General features: G+C 39.4%; 1 protein-coding gene across 1 annotated transcript in view; it reads right to left on the bottom strand.

Moving 5' to 3' along the window:
* The window catches only part of hcn4 (hyperpolarization activated cyclic nucleotide-gated potassium channel 4), a 45219-nt gene extending 26254 nt beyond the window's left edge, over window positions 1–18965 (bottom strand). Inside the window, exons 1-2 of the mRNA XM_079555477.1 lie at window positions 17738–18965; window positions 8812–9235 (exon numbers count right to left, since the gene is read on the bottom strand). Of these exons, the coding sequence (XP_079411603.1) occupies window positions 8812–9235; window positions 17738–18417 (1104 nt within the window). The 5' untranslated portion in view covers window positions 18418–18965. The remainder of the gene's footprint in view (window positions 1–8811; window positions 9236–17737) is intronic.
* Window positions 18966–22418: the final 3453 nt, after the last annotated feature.

The raw sequence follows: 22418 nt of genomic DNA, 5'->3' as shown, positions 1-22418 counted from the left end.
AATTCTATAAAGAGTTAAACAGAGCTAAAAGCTATCGCTTGTTCACAGTCTGGGCCTGGTGTGTAGCTGTTGATGTGGTAAGAAGAACAGTCCACTGAGAATTGATAGAAGACGGAGACAAGTGCTTTTTAGTTCCTTGTTGCTGATTCAGTTTTCGAAATCCTGTTGCATTACTTGTGTTGCAGTGCTGAGTGGCTTTGTGAAAAAACGACACTAAGTAGTAGTAGTAGCAGTAGTAGTAGTGATAACATTAATTGCAGTTCAAGTTAAAACTGCAATTACAATTAAACAAGAAGACAATTCAACAAACACAAAGAAAGACATTTCACACCCATGAGTGGCAAATCATTTGAAAGGAAATTCAGACCGACTCCACCACAACCTCTCCAGATCCTGCCTCCTCTCACAGAACATTGAACACCCAATAGAAGCATCATGAAGGTCCCCCTCCAGACCCACCATAATGAACATCCCGGTTTTAATCAACAGAGAGTGGACTAAAGGTAAAACTATCATTCACTCTGTTAACATCAATAACCTCAGACCTATCTCCATACCACAACCACCAAATACCTACTTTTATTGTAAATGATTTGATTTGAGACAAGAAGTTCGATTGTTTGTTCTTAACTGAGGCCTGGGCTGGATACAGATGCGGACGCTGTTCTCAAGGAGTGCATTTTCAATTAGACATGGTAAGAGGGAGGTGGCATTACATCAATAACTTCTAACACTCTCGCCACCAAACCTGTTTTATTTGAGCATTTTAACACTTTCAAATATCATGTAATTGTTTTTGTCGATATTTGTATTGTAGAAGAATACAGGTATAAAATTAGCCTGGCACCGTCTCACTCATCATTACATTACAAGTAATATAACAAAAAACACTGGGTACCAGAAGAGAATAAAGCCTCCTTTCATCTGATTGTGTCCAAAAAGGCATCTTGGGCAGTTAGTGTGTTTGCTGTCTTCAGTAAAGAATTTCATTGGTGGGGGTGGACTGAGATGCTCAGCAAAGAATACAGATATCTGGCTGATGAAGCAAGGTAAAATTATCCAATAAACTTTTGTTAATTCGTAATAGGTACACAACTCAACTCGTCTACCGTACTTATTCTCCCTTTCTTTGACACAAAGTATTTAGCCCTGGGCTAAATACTCATCCACACAACTGCACCTTTCTCTCTCCACCATTCAAACCCACGCATTAGCTACACTGCTGTTTAAGCTTATGACCTAGTTCTACGCAAGTCATGTTTTCTAACACACAATGTGTTGTTAAATTGATGCTAAAGTCAGAGGCGTCAAATTCCATTCGAAAAAATAAAGTGGAAGAAAATGGATGGAAAAAACAAAAAACAAAAAAAAATGTAAAATTAATTGTACAAAGAATAAATAATATATGAGCCCTGGCTCTCCATTTCCTTTACTGAAAATGATATATTTTTCATTTGTAAAACTACATTTTGAGGAAATGGAGACAGAAAAAATGGAAGCTTCTAAAGATATTAAAATAGCCGGCGCTTTCAATTACAGCATTTTAAGAGACATCAAGGACTGGGGGACGTCTAAAATGCTCAGTGTAGACTTTGTTAAATGCTCTTCAATTTATTGCCTTCAAATTTGCATAATTGCCACAGCAGTCATGCATTTATCTTGAGGCTATTTGCAAAAGTAAGACATGCGGAAAATGGCAATACATTGTGTACATTTTCAATCATTATAAAAAAAAATTTTTTTTTTTTGCACGTGAGCAAACGCTTGGTAAATGACCCTCTTGGTGTAGTACATTATTCCTGTGTTTTTTCGAAATAATGCCTTATTTATTTCTGCTTGTTTAGAACATGGGATGTCCCCCCCACATGAGATGACTCCTGTCCCCAGATGGGAGCCACTCTTCCACCATGCCACCCAATCACTAGTCTGGCCAGTTAAAGGGACTGGATGCAAGTTTATTCATTTTTATGCTCACTACTGCCACCTCAGGTCTTATGCGTAACTGCAGGTTCTATATTAAGCCCGTGCAGGATTTTAGACGCAATTGTGGTGAATAGGTCTGGGCTCATTCTACACATAAATGCTGTATAGTCCCCTTTAATTAATGTTTTGGCAGCTTTAAAAAAAACACAAAGTCCTGGGTAGCCGTGGCTCAAGAAACAGGGTAAGAAGTTGGCACAGGCTGAGTTCTTAGGCAGATGGGAGAGTGAAAAGAGCGCGGCTCAGAGAGACCAGACACATATGTCCCAAGATGCTGATGGAACTGTCCAGACACAGCCGAGCTGCACTGCACTCAGCTACTCTCACATCACTAATGAGGATGAATGCGAAGCAGCATGGTGGCATATATCCATGTGCTGTACCATATAAAAGATAACATTTTCTTTATTGTTATTGCTCATGCTAACAAAACTGTAACTGCAAGCTCAAAATATGAGCCCTTTTTGTTTGCTTTATAAGGTTGACAGGTTAACTGCATTTAATGTGACGCATTTAAGTTAGCTTTTCTAGTTTAGACTGTTTTGATTTGGACCCGTTTTAGACTTGGTTTAGTTCCTAGTCAAATATTTCATTGTACCTGGTGAGAACAATTCCAGTCTTAAAAGATTACGATTTCACAATAGTAAGCATGGGTGAGATTTCTCCAAAACAAGAGGATCAAACTGCCACTGTCATGATGGTTGGGGTCGAAACGGGAGAATCTGAAGCAGTACTGGGACTGGACCACAGGGACAGCCTTCCATCATCTGTCTAAACAGGCCTGCAGCACTGGAGTCACAAAAAGACTCTCTCTGCTCCCTGCCATTGGGTTTGTGCAGGATTACACATTTCACTCTAATCGTTTTTAAAGAAAATCCACCGCGGGTATTCATATCACACAGGCACCTCATTCAGAGTGTTGAGGACCTGTCACAGTCACTGGAAAGCCTCATTGTATGCCTCATAATAGCCCATTAAATCTATTATTCCCGCTTTTCTTATCTTTAAAAGAGCATCCATGGCCAAGTCAATGAGTAGAGAGCTGATTAGCTGATTTAGATGATTTAAATATTTTTTGTATAGATTTACTGAGTGGGAAAAAACAGATATTCTCGCTTTCTTAACCCAAGGGGCGCCACAATGGCTGACATCTATCAAAGAACGTATTTACCATTGTATTATGCTAAATGTAGCACACAGCCAAATGGGAACAAATGGCAGCAAATTAATAATCCAACCACAACTTGCACCCATGAGAAGTTTGCTCTGTAAACCGAAACACACCCCATTCTGTTTTTTTGGTGTTTTTTTGGTACATTTGAGACAGCCTAAATCACTTTCACAAATAAGCGAGGTTTGTTGGTGGGCAAGTCAATACAGCAGCGTGAGAAATCAGTGAAGATCAGAGGAGGCCCTGAGAGCATAGTCATTAGCACACTGCCTTGAATGAGGACTAATCACAACCTAGTCTCTGGTTTGTCAACAGCGATGAGCAGAATATCCGGTCACAGTGGTATTTTTATCCTGATGGGAGAGTGACAAGAGGGAGACGGGGGGCTCCGGAGCAGCAGTCTGCTCTGTGGGTGCTTGTGTGGATCTGTGCACTCCATGTTGAATGTCATTATGTCCAACAGTGTTATCACGGTCGTGTAGTCACTGCTGCCGAAACCTCTTTGTTTGTAAACAACACATTCTGTCCAAGATGGCTGGGGGGGGAATAAAAGGCAATCAACCAACTTGTTCATGGCAACTAGAATAAAAATAAAGACTTGAAATTTCTGTTTTGTTAAATGGACAAATGTTGTTGTTTTTTATCTTGACAATGATACTATGGTTAAATGTCAGCTCTGGCATATTATTATGTCAAAGCAATAACATAACAGCCAAAAGTGTTGGCTGCCTTAGCAAGGGAGTGACACGATTTAGCGCAATAGGATAATCGGATTACTTTTTAAAGTAATGAGTAACGTACTGCATTATTTTTTACAAACTGACTCTGGTGTGCGTCAAACATTTTGAGACAAACCAAGCTAGGGCTGGGCGATATTGATGAAAATCAATATCTCGATATTTCTTGATAACGATGATGCAGCAATATTTTTGGCAAACCTTCAGCAAAGACTGTGCTGCAAATATCTTCATTTGCATCGCTTTGTCACTCAAAAAGATAATCGTCCTGAACAGACTATAAAAGGACTATAAAAACACATTTGTTCCCTATCCCCCCCCGTACCTTGATACATTGTACCTAGCTCAATTTAGTACAATGTAATGTGCTCTGAAACAATCTGTAATAACTTGTACCTATGTTGTACATACACAATGGAACAACTTGTAGTAGTACTTTGTAAGTACATAATGTAATAGGACACAAGACCCTAGAGTTAGAGTTAGAATATTATTCCATTGTGTATCTAACCCAACAACTTATTACACACTGTTACAAAGCCCATTACATTGTACTAAAATTAGTTAGGTACAATGTACCTAACTAAGTAGTTAGTATAACATGGCTAACTTGCATCTAGCCCCTTTAACATTGGAGATATATATATATTTAAAAAAAAAAAAAAAAAAAAAATCATGTATAGTTGTTGAAATGTGAAAACATGTAACTAACATGACTGAAATAAATAAATAAATAAAATAAATAAATAAAAATATTGTACATTTGCAAATCTTCCAAACTGCTATATCGATATCATCTTGTAGATGATATATCTCCCACCCCTACCAAGAACCAACAGAGTTCAGTGACTCATGGACACGCATGGACAGTGGCTGGAGTGAACCACAGTTTGTGAATGCAGGAGGAGGAAACGGGGCAGGGAGGGGAGAGAGTGCAGCTTCATCACAGCCAGCTGATGTAGTGTTTGTACACTAGGATAGAAGATAGAGGAGCCTGCTGGATGAGAGCACTCCTTTGTCTTTTCCACATTTAGAGGGAGATTTTACATGTGTACAAACTGGCTAGGCTGCTCACCTCACTCTTGTAGTTTGTCTCATCTGTTGATATTGAGACCCACCACCATTTGATCAATAAGCAAACTGATATGGCTCCGATCAGGTGGAGGAAACAGACGAGATGTGGTGTATTATGCTCAAAGCACCTAGAATAGGAGTAAGTGCCACTGGGCTGTTGTTGTTGGAAGCTAGAAGGATGATCTCTTTGGTACCGGGATGATGGTGGTTGCTTTGAGGCCCGTTGGGATCATAACAGCCTGCTGCAGAGAGGTGTCAAAAATGTGGGTGAAGAAATAAGCAAGTTCCACAGCAGAGAATCTCAGTACATGACCTGGATCCAAGTGTCTCTGCTGCCACTACTAGTGTTGAGTTTTTTATCTTGGAGTACTGTCTCTTGGCCTTTTTGATGCCGCGGTACAGGCTGGCCCAGGCTGCCCTCCAGCCCTCCTTGAAGCCAGTAGTGAAGGCTGCCTCATGGACCCTCATGAGCCTGAATGAAGATCTCACCTGTATACCACAGCTGGCCCGGACAAGTATGGTCTTTGTGCTTGTGACATCATCAATTCCTCTGCATGTATGTAAGTCCACATACCTCCTATTATTCTAAGTCTTTTGTTCGGAGCCTGAAGCTGCCCATGCTGATAAAAAATAAGGCTGCCATTCTGACCTCCAACATCTCAGTGCCCAATAGACCATGTTTTATCCCACGATGACTTCTTAAATGAACAAGCATGGAAAATATGTTTTTCATAGGAACACTGAATGTGAGATGAAAACAATCTACTGTAATATTCATGTCTGTCATGATGAAATTCAAAAATATTTCTTCCCAACCGTGTCGGAGTATGCAAAATGATTCTTTATTTTAAAATGTCTTCCTCGCTGAATCGCTCTACAAGGCATTAAACCGCCAGACACAGTTCACTAAGCTGTATTCAGCATGTCCCTCAAGAAGTGTCCTCCGCATGACTTCTCACTTCCAACACAAGATCAAAAACAACAACAAACTGAATACACTTGTGCTGTTATATTTAACTGAGTGTTCTAACTTTTACGGCCGAATTTACCATAAAACCAAATCACTTTTTGCAGAAAAAAGACAATGCCACACAAAATGTAGCTGTCAATGTAATATAAAAAGTCAAGAGAGCAATCAGGTGGTGTGATCTGAGCAAAAGCTGTTCTCTGGTGACAGATGACATTTGGGAGACGCTGGCCTTTTTCGCTCCGTATACCTCACCCACAGTGGCATATATAAATAGCAGCTGGCTCCTTTTTTTCTTGGTGTTTTAGGAATGAGGGGTATTATGCAAAATCACTTTCTACAGCCTTTTCCCCTGTAACAATGCATTACAATGTATTTTATCTTTCTGCTTTTATTGTCAGCAGTAGAGATTAAGATTTAGATTAAGATATGATCAAGATATGTTGAAAATTCTTATCGAAAACCTTTACAAATTTATAAATGCACTGAGGAGCTTCATGCATCGCCACAGGCAGAAGAAGTACATGGGATATGAATGCAGGATCACTGAAACAACTAAATGATAATGATAAGGGAGAAAACACTGCAACATGGTTACAGGCTTGTTTATTTTGCGCTTTCAATGCTTTGTGATTCAATAATCTGTCATATTTTTTGGTCAAATACATTGCTACTAATTATCTCAGTATCTGACAGCCCACTGCCTCCCTCTGTGAGAACTTTATTCAAAAAAGGTTTTGCATGCATGTTGCTTTTGCGGCCCGAAAGTACACCTGCACCACAGTGGTTTGAGTGTGGCAAAAGATTCTCCCTTGTTAATTCATTTGAACTTTTTCTCTCTTTGAAATGGCATCACAGAGGCTCTGCATGATTAATGTTTCTGTGTTACTGTGCACTGTTCTCAGATTGCTGATTGAATATCTGAAAGGCATAGGGTTTTTTAAAAGTCAGTATTGGGGGGATATTGGGGGATATTGTGGTCTGAAAAGGTAAGCCGTACGCAACCTACTGGACTAATCCATTAGGGCTTCTGTGTTTGAAATTCACAACGGTGCGTATTTTAATAACGTGATAGTGTAAACCCAAACAATACAATATCGTTATTGCAGCTAGGCAGTAGGCATATTATTGAAAAGTTTAGCATACAACATGCTTTTATATATTATTCATCGTTGCAACTACTCTTCAGGTAATGCAAGAGCACACAACTGTAGCAAAAGAAACAAGCACATTATTGGAGGTTCTTTTCAGCACATGCTTTCAACAATGACTCATCGCTGCAATCTTAAAGAATTGCTAAACTGCTGTGAAGAAGGCCTATTATAAAGCTCTCAGTTGTTACAATGAAGCAATAGTCAACCCAAAAATGTCGACTTCATTGCTCTCTTATAAGGTATCTAAGGACATGATGAGGACGTATTTAGACACCAAACATCAGTAGATGTCTGCGTGCATTTGCATACATAAATTATTCTGTGCAGTTCTCCTTTTTCAGGCACCCAACTCTAACCTTGTCTGCTGTGACCTTGGAAAAAAATACACAAAGTATTTCTTCAGATCAGCAGCAAATACAAGCAAGCAGCACAATATTAGCTCAAATAAAGATCGATAACAAATGTGTTTTTAAAATTCTTGTAATTACCTTCAGAGCCATTTGCGGCTTTGCCTCCGCATATCCGCTGTGCTAAAAGAATACGACTCATCCAGAGCATTACGATTGTCTGACGCAAAATTGCTTGAAATCCCAAGAAATCGGGATGAGAAAATTTGTGATGCTTCTTTTAGGATTTATTATTTAACATAGTGAAACTCACTTTGAATGATCAGGGCAGTGAGCTCGTTTACCATTTTTTTGAAAACCAAATTAAAAACACATTTTATTATTTGGCTTTTTCAGCTTATTATACTTGTACTTTTTTCTCTGAGCTTTTATTGCTAAAACTGTGTTTTTTATTTTTTATTTTACTGCCTTTAGACAGCACTTTGAATGAATGAATGAAAATAAGCAAAATCAAAAGTCTACATTAAATCCCAGTCTACTGGCCTATCTTCTCTTCCATTGAGGCACTACGGCTAATGCTATTTTTTTTATTTATTGTTTTATTTGGTCGGGACAGTGCATGTTAATGAACATACATGGTTCTCATGCATGTAAACAAGCCACACCGGATTATAGCCTTGGGCTAATTTCCATCCATCGTCCCCCATGCGCACTCACAAACACACTCACATTCATCCTGGCCTATTGTACATGTTTTTAGTGGTAGGGGAAACAGGAGTACCCGGAGGAAACCTACGCAGACATGGGGAGAACATGCAAACTCCACACAGAAAGGCCATGTCACGAGCGCACGAGCGCACGAGCGCTAACCGCTGTACTACCGTGCCGCCCATGCATAATGCTATAGCATAGCAAGTGCACTGATGCACTTTTAAACTATGAAATACAGGACTCATTCTGTGAATGAAATGATAGATTTGAAATTATTTACCATTGCAATTGCAATCATACTTGTTCTGCACTACAGTCAGTCTGGTCATGGTGGTTCCACCACGAGCTGGATGGGCATGCAGAGAAGAATGATAATCAGCGGCAGGCTTCATTAACCTATTGGTGGCTGGGGTACAGGAAAGAGTCTCTTCACTTTGTCAAGGGGGGATGTAATCAGAAGGAAAAAGGAGGAAAATCTATTCTTGGATTCCTGACGGAGCCTAAAGGGGAAAAGCCCTGCAGACAATGCACAGGAAATCTTCACTGAAGCTCAATTAAGGTGTTGTTGATTTATATGTAAAGTCTAATATTAAATCTCTGTGTTTGTTACAGATGAAATAATACAATTCTTTGGCCGTTTGAATCATAAAGGATTGAAATTTTTTCTTACCTCTTCCCACTGGTGAATGTATCGTATTAGTCGAGAAAGGCGAAGCAGACGCAACAAGCTGAGAATCTTTGTGAAGCGGACAATCCGTAAGGCGCGAGCAGTCTTGTAAAAATCTGAGTCTATGCGTGTCTCCACAATAAGAAAAATATAGTCCACGGGAATGGAAGAGATGAAGTCCACCGCAAACCAGCTCTTCAAGTATTTGACCTTGATCAGTTGTGGGTCCAGGATTATCTCTGTATTGTCCTCCTTGACGATACCAGTTCTGAAGTTTAGAACCAGGTCCATGAGGAAAAAAGTGTCTGAGACAACATTGAAGACAATCCAAGGAGGCGTGTTCTCGTCCTTAAAGAACGTGATGCCCACTGGGATGATGATCAAGTTGCCCACCATCAGCAGCAGCATGGTTAAATCCCAGTAAAACCTTGTCAGACAAAAAAGAACACATTAGTCAACACAGAATTTAAATAAATTGGCATAACACTTTCCATGTAGACCCTACTTTAACATTGATTGTAATATCAGCTATGGGCTATGTGAATAAATATTGAGTTATTTCGAGAGCATTGCCTTGCATTCTATACATTGGACAAATGACTTACTTTGGACCAAATAACAAAAATAAAAGGTCAGTAACTTAATAATTAATAACCAAATGTTGTTGGAATTGGGCATCCTTCTCATTCTGAGAGATTAGACAGAAATTACAATCCCATAGCCCTAATTCAGATTGGCTCTTTTGTGGTTTGGCTGAGCCTGTGAGCTACATTTATAAAACTTTAATAAAACACAGCTACTTATTAAGTCAAAGGAATACATTCAATACAGGATTTGTTTATTGAAAATGTGTTTGCATCTTTTGATCAGCTGCGTCAGAAATATCAAATTGCTAATGCAAGTTTTGTTAAATCAATGATCCCATCTCTTCCTTTTCAGCCTCCCAGCTCAGACATGAATACTATACTTCGAAAAGATCTGTTGAAAAAATGTCTAAAATCTGGAATGAACTGTGAGATATGGAATATGTGCCTTCACTTGATCACCTAAAGGAAGTTTGGCAACAGGACATTGGAATAAACATCACTGCGTCTCAATGAACTAAAGCTCAAGACAACGTTCACTCATCTTCAATCTGTGCTCGTCATGATTTGCTCCAATTCAAAGTTCCGCACAGGCTACACCTTTCCAAAGTACGGCTTTCCAAAATGTTCCACGGGGTGAACACAGCTTGTGATGTGTGATGTGTGGTGTGGTCAGGAACAGGCTTCACCATCTCACCCTTTTTGGAGCTGTCCTGACATTAAAGCTTACTGGACTAAAATGTTTAAATTGATGTCTGATGTTTGTGGAACACAGTTACACCTGACCCTGTGCTTGCACTTTTTTGGAGTACCTCCAGTAGCTGCAAATCTTATTAACAAGCAGAAAACTGTTATCAAATTTGCTTAGTCTTCAGTTGTCTTGAGCTTCCTTTTAATCTCTGTAGGCTACTCTATTTACCCGAATGTCTTCAAATTGTGTTCAAAATATTCATAAGAAAAGGAAAATGCATCTAAAATGTGCCTCATCAAGCATGTAGGCAAATGAATAAGTCTCTGGTGAGCTGGAAAGGACAAGAGAGCTACTGGTTGGAGATATCTTACTAGATACTCCATTGCGCAATGAGCGAGCTATATGTGGGAGGAGGGAGAGTGCGTGGCCATAAAAAAGAAAAAAATCTTTGTCTGTGTAAATACATCTACAGAACATGGCGTGAGAAAAAACAATGTTGCAAAAAGCCTAGGGGAGTGGGATAACTTAATTGCACTAATCTAAAGCAAATCATGCCCGCGTTCCTGTTTATTGATTCTATAGCTGATTTCTGAGGTGTTGAATGACTCCAGGGACAAACCACTGCACGACAGGGCCAATCTGAACCCCTGCTCAAACAGTGCATCTTCTGTGATACCTATTGCAAATGCTGCATTCTGAGATGGTTATTTTTGGCTTGTGATCACAAATCCAACCCGAGAAACAGACCGTGATGCAGCATATGCAGAACAAGGGTAGTGAACTGCAGTGTGTTTGCGGTTTCTCTTTGTCATTGTTGCCCCTGGTGATGACAAGTCAAATCCTCTTCTATATATACATCTAGTCACGGCTGTGTTGCTTTACATAAAACTGTTTTTGCAACAGTGCGCAGCAGCCTGACAGCCAACATCGTAGTGGTTTGTTCATAAATATACAGCAGCCACACATCTGAGCTTCACAACTGCTGCACAGGAGGAACCGTGACAGTAATTGGAATTCTTCAAAGTAAAAGGGTATCTCCTGTTTCGGCTTGTTGTCAAGTGGAGTTATATTTAGACAGAGCTCACCACCACTGGATTTTCTAATGTGAGAACAAAACTAGACTAGAAAACCTCTCAAGCAGAAAAAAAATATGATATTTAGCACACACAAGAAAAAAAAGGCTGCTTTTGATGGGCGGAATCTACTGCACATGGACGGAAATTATCCTCTGGGAGATATGGCCTAAAAAAAATTCCAATTCAATTCTTTACAGACTGATCTTCTCTTATCCACCCAAACTTTGATTTACCTGACAAACACCACTTGGTTTGTAACAAAACAAACATGGCGGCTTACATGACTATGAAGAAACAACAAATAAAAATCACACAGAGGACCAGGAAACAGCACGCACATGTTCAGAATTAACAACCAAAGCAATGAAATTCAAGGTGAGAGAAGTTCATTCATTCTAAATAAATAAATAAAGATTTGAGAGTCTTCTGTATTTGAGTAGTGCATAGCAGACCAGGTCTGAATAAGTCAACACCAAGATTGTGTAATATTTTTTCCAGCAAGGTCTACATTCCTGCTTTTGAACAGAAATGCTGGAAGTATTGCTGACTCACCAAATCATAGCTAAAATATATAATTAAAAAAACTTCTATCTATTAAATCTATCTGCAAAATAGACAAGGAAAAATGTAGTTCAGAAAGGACTGAATGCATGTTCCTGCTCAGCTTTAGCATTTTTTGCACACAACATTTTAATGGTTCATTTTATTTTATGGAGATTTACTTCTGATCTTATTTAAATATGATTTAAATGTTTTATAGTCATGAAATATATTTATCATTTAGGATTTTAGGATTCTAGAACAACTGACTATACAATTTCTGTTTCCCTGTTGTTCACACAGAGCGGTTCAGTTCTGCATGTTTTATAGACTACGCTTTTGCATACTCTATATGTGTGGCATTGTACTTGCACGCGAGGAGTACATCTTCTGGGTTTCACTTTTGGGGTTGCCTCCTGATGGAGGTCACCATGTCTAAACATAGCTCAGATCCATTTACTGTGTTCAGTTATGCAGCAGTTCTCTGACAGAACATTGCTTTATAAATATACAGTGAGTGGAGTGAATGTGGCGTCTCAGATGAATACTTCAGAAATGTGTCTCTTTCTTCTATCTCTGAGTCATACTGTAACATGAAGTTAGGAAACAAAATACTATTATGTGTGACAAGAGGGATTTCAATATTTTTTGGACATATGATTTATGAAAGCCTACCACACAACAGTGACCTAGTGCTCCATTTATATAAGAACAATGTTGAGATGGCTGTTGGGATGTCTTTATGTTGAGATGGCGATAACATAAAGAAGATTGCTAATTAGTTCCAATTTTTTTTAGGCTAATAGGTGTGTAGTGCAGTCAGTAAGGGCTGTTCTCAGCAGTGGGCGGAGTCACAGTCCTCTTGGCTCAGTGGAGAGTGACCAGGGACAGCAAGAACATGTTGTCACCCTTAGAGTGCATCTGACAACACAATAAGCCACCCTCATTCTCTTTCGCCAGCCCCACAGTGTAAAAAGCATCATATTATATACAAACATTTCAAACCTAGACATGGACATGGTGTAGACTATAAATCAAGTCTTTCTATGTAGGGATAATCTGTGAATCAGTCAATATTTATGAGTGAAACTGGATGCTTGCTAAATATGAACACTACACTATGTATGAAGGTGCCAGCTATGCGCATTTCAGGTAAAGACACAATAGTGCCTGATGCCTGATGAGCAAATGAGAAATGTGAGGTATGAGAAGGCGTTTTCATTCACAAGTTTACACACTATGTGATGCAAAGACGGCAAGTAGAATCCACTCAGCAAGACAATGTATTTCTATTTTATTTATTTTCATCCATAGGTTTTTTATCAGGATAATACATTTACATTAGGCTTGAAAAGCAAAGATATTTGGACCAGACTGTAGCTTTTTCAAGCTAATTTCTGTCTGCAGTCCTTAAAAGCCTGGGTCTAGATCCGGATCTCCAGATCCTTTCATCCAGACCCAAAAGCATTCTCATCCTCTCAAATTCTCTAAATAAACAATATGAAAAACAAATTAAATTTAATCCCATTAAATTAAAATGATTGATTCATTGATCAGCTCATGCTTAAAAAAAAACATGTTTGACACGTCTAAATGCAATGACTACAAATGTACTTAACCCGCATGGAGGAAAAGGAAAACTATTGTACGCAGAAAGATACCTGGGGACCACTAAGAGGCTGACAAATGAATAGTGGGTAAATCTTTTCCTTTTTTTTTCTAAAACTACAGAACAATCAGGGCATAGTGAGCTTGTAATTAGTGATGAAGTCATTCACACACACAGCATTTGTAAACAGATCCCTCAGCCCCTACACCTTACATCAACGCAGGTATTCTACAACTTGGATGATGAAAAGAGAACATGCTGTCAACACATGCTGACAATAAATCAGGAGTCTCCCTCGTGGAGAAAGAGAAGGACCAATCTGCCACTCACCGTGCCGCGCCTTATAATCCTACCATTTGTCTGAGTCCTCTAGACACACAGCATGGTGTAGGACCAGGCCAAACACATTGATCCAGGGAAGTAATTCCTGTGAATCATGGCAGCCACACACAGAGTGCTTTATACAACACGCTGGACTTTGGTCCTCTCTGAGCGGAAACCCCACTGGGTTTTCCTATACATTCTGACAGGGAAACTGCAGAGAGGTTCAGTAGGAAAATACCATCCTCCGGCTTCATCTGTTCTGTACAGATGGCTGCTGAGAACGTTAATATTAAAACTGGCAGAGCAAAAAGTCATAAATTGTTCAAATTTCTGGAACAAAATACCACAAAAACACATGGTATTGTCATTTCAAAGTGGTGTGTGAAAAAGGTGTAACAGCTATTTTGACAAATAGGATGTCTTTTCATACCTGACTTGACAAAGCTTAGCACAGAAAATCCGGCTAAGCCATATCACAATAGTGAGACTTAACTTGTCAAACTCAGGCTTATGGCTTACCTAATTAGCTCGTTGAAGCTTGATGGCCGAGCACAACAAAGGTACATGGCATACAAAATGAGAGAATGTGTAAATTACTGTAACCATTTAGGATAAGGCAGAATGAAAAAGTGAAAAATTGGTGTGATTTCTCTTCCATCAACAACAACTGTCATCATCTTGATGGATAAAACAACGTGTTGAGAGCTGTTGTCCACTAGAGACCAAGCAGGTATAAAGGTCAGTCTCTGAAGAGTCAGAGTGTGGAGTAAAAGACAGTGAGAATAAAAGACAAGGTTACAAGACGCATGATCATGACATTTACAATTTGGAGTGTGTCACTGAAAAGTACAAAGCATAGCTAGTTTAGCTTTTGGAATTCATGAAATGCATTAATGAAAAATAATTAAATTGTAAGATCCAAGACTTAAACAAGACTTATCTTTAATATCTATGCAGGATATTGGGTGTTTTTTTTTTTTTTAGATCTAATGTTGTGTAAGTTACTGTCAGTACAGTGTTAACATAGGAAATAGATTGTAGTTAACAGTGCATCCAACTACTATCCACAGACTAGATTATGAAATGATGTAGAAGAGGGATCAGGAGGTGTCTGATTCCACACAACACCACATTGGATCAAATACATTAACCATAGCATCTGGGGGATAAAAAGGATTCAGCAAAAAACACATCCAGCAGCCTTTCCTATTTTCCAAATGCATGACATCCAATCAATCATAATAACCTCTCCTCAAGATTACCATCAAGGTTAAACTCTAGGCTACTGCCTATAAAGCTGAATGAAATGACAACAGTCTCCTCCCAGGTTCAGATCACGTGCCCTGATTTTACACCTTCACGCTCTATGCCCAGGCAGGCTTCACAACACTGCTCTATCATTTTTCCTCCATGACAGGCAACCACCCACGTACATCCTCTGTGGGATCCCTCCATTAAATAAATTGTGCCATTATCATCTCTTGACTTCTAATATTTGTGGATGAGCACGTCAACCTATTTTGATTGTCCCACTTTCAGGTCACACTGCAACGATAGATAATGTCATTGTAGTGCCACTGAATAAAATAAATAATTAGTAAAAACATACTACTTAATACATTGTAGGATGACTCGTAATATAAGGCTTATAGTCCACAGCAATCAGGCGCTTATATAAACAAAATATCAAAAAATCCCCAAACTCCATCAATAAAAAATCCCTGTTGCAACAAGCTCCTAAACAATGCACCTCAGTGGAGGCACAAGTCCATGCAACACAGTGACCCAAGATCTGCTCTTCTAAATGTGGTTCATGGCTGATGTCTGCAAAGGGGTTTAGCTGACTGACAAGTGCCAGGACATAACCGCACGCTCACACTCCCTATCCTTTTCATCACAAAACGTTTTTTAGTTGAAAAAACTTTTCTAATGCATCCATCCTCTTTCTAGCTCTCCAGGGGAATGAGGAAGACTTTTTAACAGATGCGTCCCCTGGCTCTGAATAACATAATAATTAAATAGCAGGAGATGATCAGAGCGCCTCCATTGTGTTGAGCACCGTCATTTGTCTGAGACATCTGCACAAAGCGATTGTAACACATACATTAAAAAGACGCTGTGAAAGGTGACTTCCTGATTTTCCTCATACAAAGCCCTCCCAATACAAGTCCGTATCTGTTGGCTGTTACACCTTTAAGTGCAACTGAAAATGTTGCCTTGATTTTGCTGTTTTTATTAACTCCTGCACTACACCCCCAAGCTTTCACTTGCACTCATCACATTTTGCATCTTTTATCCAACATTAATATGTGACCACCTCAGTCACTAAATTTGCATATGTTTTAATTATTTTCTTTTTTTAACACTGCCTGAAAATGGTTATAAATATGTTGATCATTCCTCCATCTGCTAACTCCATCTTCTCAGTAGTAGTTGCTTGTTAAGAAGTGAAGGAGGATGTTCAGCTTTGGATCTGGAAATGAGGCAGTAGATTGGATTATGATGCCATTTTTAATCCGCCTTTTGCCCAAGCAAAGATATTGCTCCTCCCCCACCCCCTTAGCCCTATACAATAATTGACGAGTGAAGATTTTGCTCAGTGACGATTGTCTGCTTTCTTCTGACATTCTAATTAAAGCTCAATGTGCCTTTGATACTGTGCATAACTTTACCTTTTGTGGGTCACGTAGAAAGACATTTTGTTACAGTGCTTCTTCTACAAAGGTCTAAATCATTGTTGTATTTGAACTGGAAGAAAGTTGTTTCTAAAACTTAGAAAATAAGTATTCAGTCCCTTGCAATTAAAACTGCAAATAAAGAAAATGGCAATACTCTAAGGAGAAACAAATACATAGATGAAGTAAAGACTAAAGCTCTTAATTCTAATAGCGACCTAAAAATTAAGAACTTACGGACAGAAACTTCCACAGGGTAGTAGAAAACATGGTGTTCAAAAGTATTTGCTGGTGCCAAATTTTTGACCTTTGAGTAACAGCACTGTGTCGGTCCCCAAGCCCCAAATCAGCCTTCTTCATGACATTTACCACAGTGAGAGAGAGCGAGAGCACGCAGGGTCATAGGAAATGCAACCATCTGGGAGGAGCACCACACAAATTACATCATTTCATTACCATGTTGTATATTACTGCACAGTCAATGCGCTAAATACAAAAATTGGATGATAATAATTGCTGATTACTTGTCTGACTTAATCAGAATGTGACATTCTCTACTGACATCAGAAGAAACTGAAAAAGAATAATGGTCAGGCATCTTGTTCCTGACAAAAGAAACACATATTTGGTAAGAATTGGATGTTTTTTGCGTCATACTATGTCAGCAAAACTGCGGCCAGATCCACAGTCTGACACCTGAGACAACTGTCGATGCCAGAAAGGGCCCGTGTTAGCCAGTGACAATTTGTTGCAAAAAAATAAAATCTAAATAAATTAAGGAGCTGCAATTTTCGGTGATACAAATGAAACAAATGTAAAAGAAATGCAATGGAAGGAAAAGGAATAAATTAACATTATTAATCTGTTTTGAAGTATTGTAGAGGCATTGGTATAGAATACCGATAACATAACAAAAATCATGGCTAAAAAAATTTAACATCATGTTTGAAAATGAAATATCCTGGCAGCATGTTAGTGCTTAATGCAATACACAAGTTACCAATGATTGCGTTTAAAGTTGTGATGTTCAGTCACAACAGAAATGCCACTAATACTTAACTGTTACTGTAATATAACCATACTGTAAATTCATTTGTTAAAATGAATCGAATGCAACAGCAAGATAGTAGATGCAACACACACACAAAAAATCACCTATATTTCTAAAATTGTTGCATAAACAAAAAAAAAAGAGAGACAAATTATTTAAACCTATTGAGTTGATGATAGTGTTTACGACCTATGTTTGCACAAAAGAAATACCAGCAAATCAAATTAACATTGCTTGAAGGATTATTTTAGTTGCACTTGGAGAAGTAAAACATGTGCATGCAGAACTGTGACACTGAATGAAGGCCGTCTGAGGCCTCTGAAGAGCATAATCTATTATGCATTTACTCCCATTTTATTTTCATTGTGTGTGAATTTACCTGAAATCACTGTATGGATGTATAATCCAATATCCAGCTGATTTAACCCTTTCCTGTTCTCTTTCAACTGCTTTCTCACTTCCAAACATCCTCAGGGAAAACTTATTCACTCCGGGTTGAAGCAGTGCTCCAAACTGTCTGTGCATAAAGCCAGCCTGATATAATCTATCGTCATCTGGCAAAATTTGATCCATGGCATCTAACTTTACAAAGCCTGGTTGCTGCTCAGGAGAGTCGTTCGGGGGACCGCTATTCCCACCACCACTGGCCCCTTGCGCTCTTTGATCCGGTGGCCCATCGCCAATGGCACCAGGAGGGCTCTCCTCGCTTGGGGTCACATCTCCCTCGGTGATAAGTCGCCTCTCCTCCGCTGACTCTGGATCATGGACATGCCGACTGGTGATGGAGGAGAGGCTGCCTCGAAACCTCCGACAGTCCCCGTTTGAGCTTGTTTTCAGCGGTCTTCCAATGTCCGTCTCCATAATCACAGACTCTCCACTTTTGGTCTCAGCGATGCCTCTGCTGCTTCCCCCAGAAGTCGGCGACGGCAGAGGCTTCATCCTTATACTCTTCCTCCGCGTGTCCTTGTCTGCGTCTTCTCCTTCACCCATTGCTTTGTGTCCAATGTGGTGAGGCAAACTGTAGAGCCTTTTACGCATGGACGAATGTAACCTGTCCATTATGACATTGAGATCTCACACAACCAAGCACATGCAATAAATCCAGATTGTTTAGATCCGCAGTGACTGTTGCCACCAAGCAGTGCTCCCTCTCTGTTTGTGAGAGCCACCAGTTTGGAGCTAATCTGAATCCCTGGAAGCCTGCTGCACATGACAGGGACCGCCGTGGCTTCGCTCAAACATGACAGACATCCTCTTTTGTTCTAATTGAACTATCTGACGGTCTGCATACGTCCTTACGCGCAGCCTGGCCAGTTCCGTTGTCCAAGGTGTCCACGATACCTGCGCCGTTTGGCCATCGTGCGCAAAAGTGGAATAAACTGCTTGAAAGTCACCTTAGCGTGACATGTGAAAGACGTGCCGACGGACGCTGAAACGGAGACGAGGGAAAGGTCATTCACGAGACTGCTGTTTCGCTGGATGTCTTGCCAGCTGTCATCAGCACATCGCAACAAAATAAAATCGCACAATAGAACATCTCAATGACCGCTGACATCACTGATCTAGTCAAGCGTGCGTTTTGTTGAATTGTGAATATTCATGATGATGATCTGTTGGGTTGCCATAGGAGCGAGAAGTGAAAATAAGCTCAGCCCACCTTGTTTAAAGGGGTAGCATGTCCTCCCATTCTTAAAATGCCCCCCTGTGCTCATAAGTTGTGGCTAAGTACTGCCCTGACCTTTTGAAAACAAAGGTAAACAAGCCAATTTGGCACCCGGGCAGCCCCGTGGCCACTGCGTATTTACGCACAAAGCAGCATTGAAAATCTAGTCATTTTTCATTGAAAAAAGGAATACATTAGTCAATATGTCATCTTTAGTCGGTTGTGCATTATCGTTCACATATATGTAATAATGCCACTGATTAATTCAAAGTAATTTGATCTAGTTGTAAACTTAAGGTAACTGAAACAAGAAGGAAGTTACTTACTTGATTTGATTGATGTTCCACTTCAATGATGTCGGACACGCAAATGTTCGTAGTCGCTGTTTATCATTTTTGCATAAGGAATATTCATTAGCTTATGTGGCCAATTTTTCTTTAACAATTGTCATAGACTGCTATACACACTTAAAGCCAAGGTTTGAACATGTTTACAGCTAGCCAGTGATCTGTTAGTTCAATACATTTTAGATTTTTCTTTGCCGCAAACTAATGCAAAATGTATAACTGTGTCAACCCAACCACAGTGGGTAAGGTGTTCATTCTATGTGCTGATGGTTAAGGTTGCAATCTTTTGTGCTGTGTGTGTGTGTGTGCAGTAGTTCCCACAATGCACAACAGCACTGCGCGCCAAATCGCCAATAAAACAAAGCTCGTTAGCTAGCAGCAGCAGCAGCACATTTAAAGCGCCTTTGTAATAAAAGCACTTTTTTCTTTCACAAAGTTTAGTTTAAACTCGCACATAAACATGGCAGCTAATCGGAAATGGAAATTGAGGCGATTTGCTCGTTATACACCACAGGCTAAAGACAAAACAACGATCCCTTGGAAGGTCAGCTAAACATGAAAAGTTAAACCTTGCAATTAGCATCTTAAAAGTGAGCCGTATTGTTATTTTTGTTTAGGTCTAGTATGAGCACGTTTTTCCTACGTACTTTGATTTTATTCTCTGTTGTTTATGTGTTCCAAATGTGCTTATAGCTAGCTAACCAATCATTTTCTCAAGTCCTATGAGCAGAGCATCCCTAATCTGAATATGTTGATTTGGGCATCTTGATCTTCCATTGTCTTCTCTGCTGAAAATGACACTTTTGTCCAGGTTTATGATGGCAGTGAGAAGTCACCAGTTTATCTGACTATTTTGGACTCTGGATACATGCTTGTAATGCAGGGTCAGGAGAGTCTGGTAGGTTTTTGTTTCTTGACTATTGTATATACTGAATTGTACTCGTAATGTATACTTTTTGTGTGATAGAAGAATGAGTGTAAATTGGGATGCCTCCCAATTAAAGATAGCCTAAATAAGTGTGAAGTCAATTGCACTTAACAAAAAAGCGGGGTTTGGAAAGAGTGTAAGCTGGATATAATACCTACTCCTCTCTTGTATACATTGCCTTTTGAATTTTACATTAATTCTGTAACACTTTGTCACTAGTCAAACTCTATAGCCGGCCAGTTGGAAATTAGCTTAGATTCTCTGATGATTTTGACGAGCATTAAACGCACATCAGAGAGATCAAATGTGATCAAAATCAAATGAGTTCTTAAAAGGCTGAAAGCATAGTCAATTTCTATTGTAATTTCCAAAGGAAGACATAGAGATAATCAGCTTCATACCCGTGTTCTTCTAGAGCTTTCACATTGCAAGTTTGATGAACTTTCAGTTTGAGAGGAGCACTCTGAGTGCTTTAAATTCTTGGCACTTTAGCAGCCTTTATTTGTTTACAATTTATTTTTGCGTATTGCCCAGTATCACAACATTGCACATTGTATCATATTGGTGTCTTGAAATAAGGGGGGAATGGAATAGTAATGGATATATTGTGAAATATAAACAATACAATCTTTTTTTTATTTTTTATCTTCAACACCTGAAATAGTCCTGTTTGCAGGAATAGCTCAGGCACTCCCTGATCATCCCTACTCCCGGCTTCACTTATAGAGGTTTCTGGGTAAATAGAGACATCTGCAGGGAGTTGTGGGTATCTCATCTTGTGGAGCATTTCTCTGTTACTTTTGGACTTTGTGTGTTATGAACAAAACACACTGAGTAATGAGCCAATGGAATATTTTGCCAGTACACTTACAATTCAGTGCAATGTTAAATGTACATACTGTATTTGTGTTTATTTCTCAGGATACTGTGCATCTTCTGAGGAGCGGAGACAATATTAAAGTTAACCAGAAATCGGACAATCTCCTGTTTCGTTTTACTTTAAAGGTAAGATATTTTCTGTGGTTACAGTTCCCAGTGTCTTAAACTGTTTTTGCAGCGTGTTTAGTGAAAGTTAAAATGGCTTTTTTGAAGGGTGAAAGCCGCATGACCAGGCTGCAGTTCCACGCCAAAAACAATGAAGAGGCCTCAAAGGAGTGTGCAAGTGCTTTGAGGAAAGTGATGGAGTACTTGCCTTGCGCCTGTCTGGAGGACACCTCACAGCCACCGAGTCAAACCCATAGTGAGACACATGCTATCCAGGTGATATACCCTCAACAAAATTACAACTCAATCTACAGTATTTCCCTAAATGTATTCAGAATGGAGCTTGATGTGTTCAAGGCTTATACAGTAGACCTCAGTCATTCAATTCAATATTAAAATTTTATAACGCAAAGGCAGCTATTTTTATCTTACTTTTCATTTTTTCTCACTAGGTGGTGCTATTTACAATACGGTTTATCTCGAAGCTTTCCCTCCATAGCACAGCCCAAGTGAGAGGCATAAAACATACATGCACTGTATAGAATGCCCCACCCGAAATAGACACACACAGGCAGCAATAGGGAGCAATTATATAATTGATTTATACAACCAAAAGTGCTATGCCCCTCAGATAACAAAGATATGCCTAGTATTGCTTTTAATAGTTAAAAACAAGTGCCCTACCCCAAGGCAAACATGATCACATAATTAAAACAAAGACAGCAGTTGAGACAGTAGCACAAATTGATTCTGTATTGCTTTCTGATCGTAGCGCAGAGTTGGGCAGTTAAAAATGCTAGAATGATATCACAAACCTAAGTCGCTATACTGCCTTTTGAAATACAATCCAACTTTACACCATGGTTGCACACATTGATAAGACTTGTATTTGGGTGAGGTTGCTTACTGAATAAATTCAATAATTAGACGTAAAGGCAGTGACCTTTAGTAAACAGCCACACTCAAGGAATCTTCAGTAGAGATGAAAGGACGTTGAGGGAAAGCTACCTGTCAATTAGTGACAAAGCGTTGGATTGGTCCCATAACCCTGATTCTTTTTTTGTCCTTAACTCTGAAGCGTGGTAACAATGTGAGGCATGAGCGCCAGCCTGTGCAGGGTGTTCTACCCATGAAGAAG

This window comes from Gobius niger (assembly GCF_951799975.1).
Source record: "Gobius niger genome assembly, chromosome: 4".
NCBI lineage: Eukaryota > Metazoa > Chordata > Actinopteri > Gobiiformes > Gobiidae > Gobius > Gobius niger.
This window is presented reverse-complemented; position numbering and strand designations above follow the sequence as displayed.